Below are 769 nucleotides of genomic sequence, written 5' to 3' on the forward strand. Positions count from 1 at the left end.
CACACAGTGTATTGGCAAATTGGATGTCAGCTTCAAGAGCTTTAAGTGAATCCTTGAAAGACCTAGTGATATCTCCACCCCCTCCATCTTGCTCCTTCTTCCTTCTCTTGAAACTAAACCCCATTATTGTTCACAAAAACCAAAAACCATTAACAAATAAATAGAAACCCCACACCAAACCCTCCTTCCTTCCTAGTACTAAGTCCAATTAGCCCTATTCCTACGCACAGTAACTACCACGTTTGTAACTTCCAACACACAAACACCAACACCAACACCAACAACAACAAAAAATAAGAACAACAGTTCCCTCTTCCTAGCCCACCTCGTACCACCAGCTTCAAGAGAGAGAGAGAGTGGGGAGAGCAAAAAGGTTTGTGTGTGTGTGTGTTGGGGGAGTTTGCTGTGATCTCGCTTGAACTACACGTAACTCTCACTCTCTCTCTTCTATTTTTGTGCATATATGTAATAATATGTGATGGTGTGATGTGATGTGAAGTCATGTGTCATCAGTTTTTTGGCCCAAATTTACCAAAAGGACACCATACCCTTTAGGCCGAGATTCATGGGAGATTCTTCTTTTTTATTTTAAAAAAATAAAATTATTTTCTTCATTTATTCGGCGGACCAGATTCTATTTTTGCTCTCTAAGTAGATGAATTTTTCCCACTTTGTATACGTGGTTGTGTAGGCCTACTTTTTAGGGTGACTTGCTGACTTTAGAAACAATGATACAGGCTATTATGTGCACATCGATATGAATACAGGA

The 769-nt window shown here is 39.7% G+C and overlaps 1 protein-coding gene across 2 annotated transcripts in view; it reads right to left on the reverse strand.

Annotated features, from left to right (window-relative positions):
• Nucleotides 1–458, reverse strand: part of LOC107639539 (E3 ubiquitin-protein ligase RNF8) — a 3,735-nt gene extending 3,277 nt beyond the window's left edge. Inside the window, exon 1 of one of the 2 annotated variants that reach the window (XM_021121396.1) lies at nt 6–458. In XM_021121396.1, the coding sequence (XP_020977055.1) occupies nt 6–124 (119 nt within the window). In that variant the 5' untranslated portion in view covers nt 125–458. The remainder of the gene's footprint in view (nt 1–5) is intronic. The other variant, XM_016343070.2, reaches the window with a different exon arrangement.

The sequence above is a fragment of the Arachis ipaensis genome, chromosome B04, assembly GCF_000816755.2.
Source record: "Arachis ipaensis cultivar K30076 chromosome B04, Araip1.1, whole genome shotgun sequence".
NCBI lineage: Eukaryota > Viridiplantae > Streptophyta > Magnoliopsida > Fabales > Fabaceae > Arachis > Arachis ipaensis.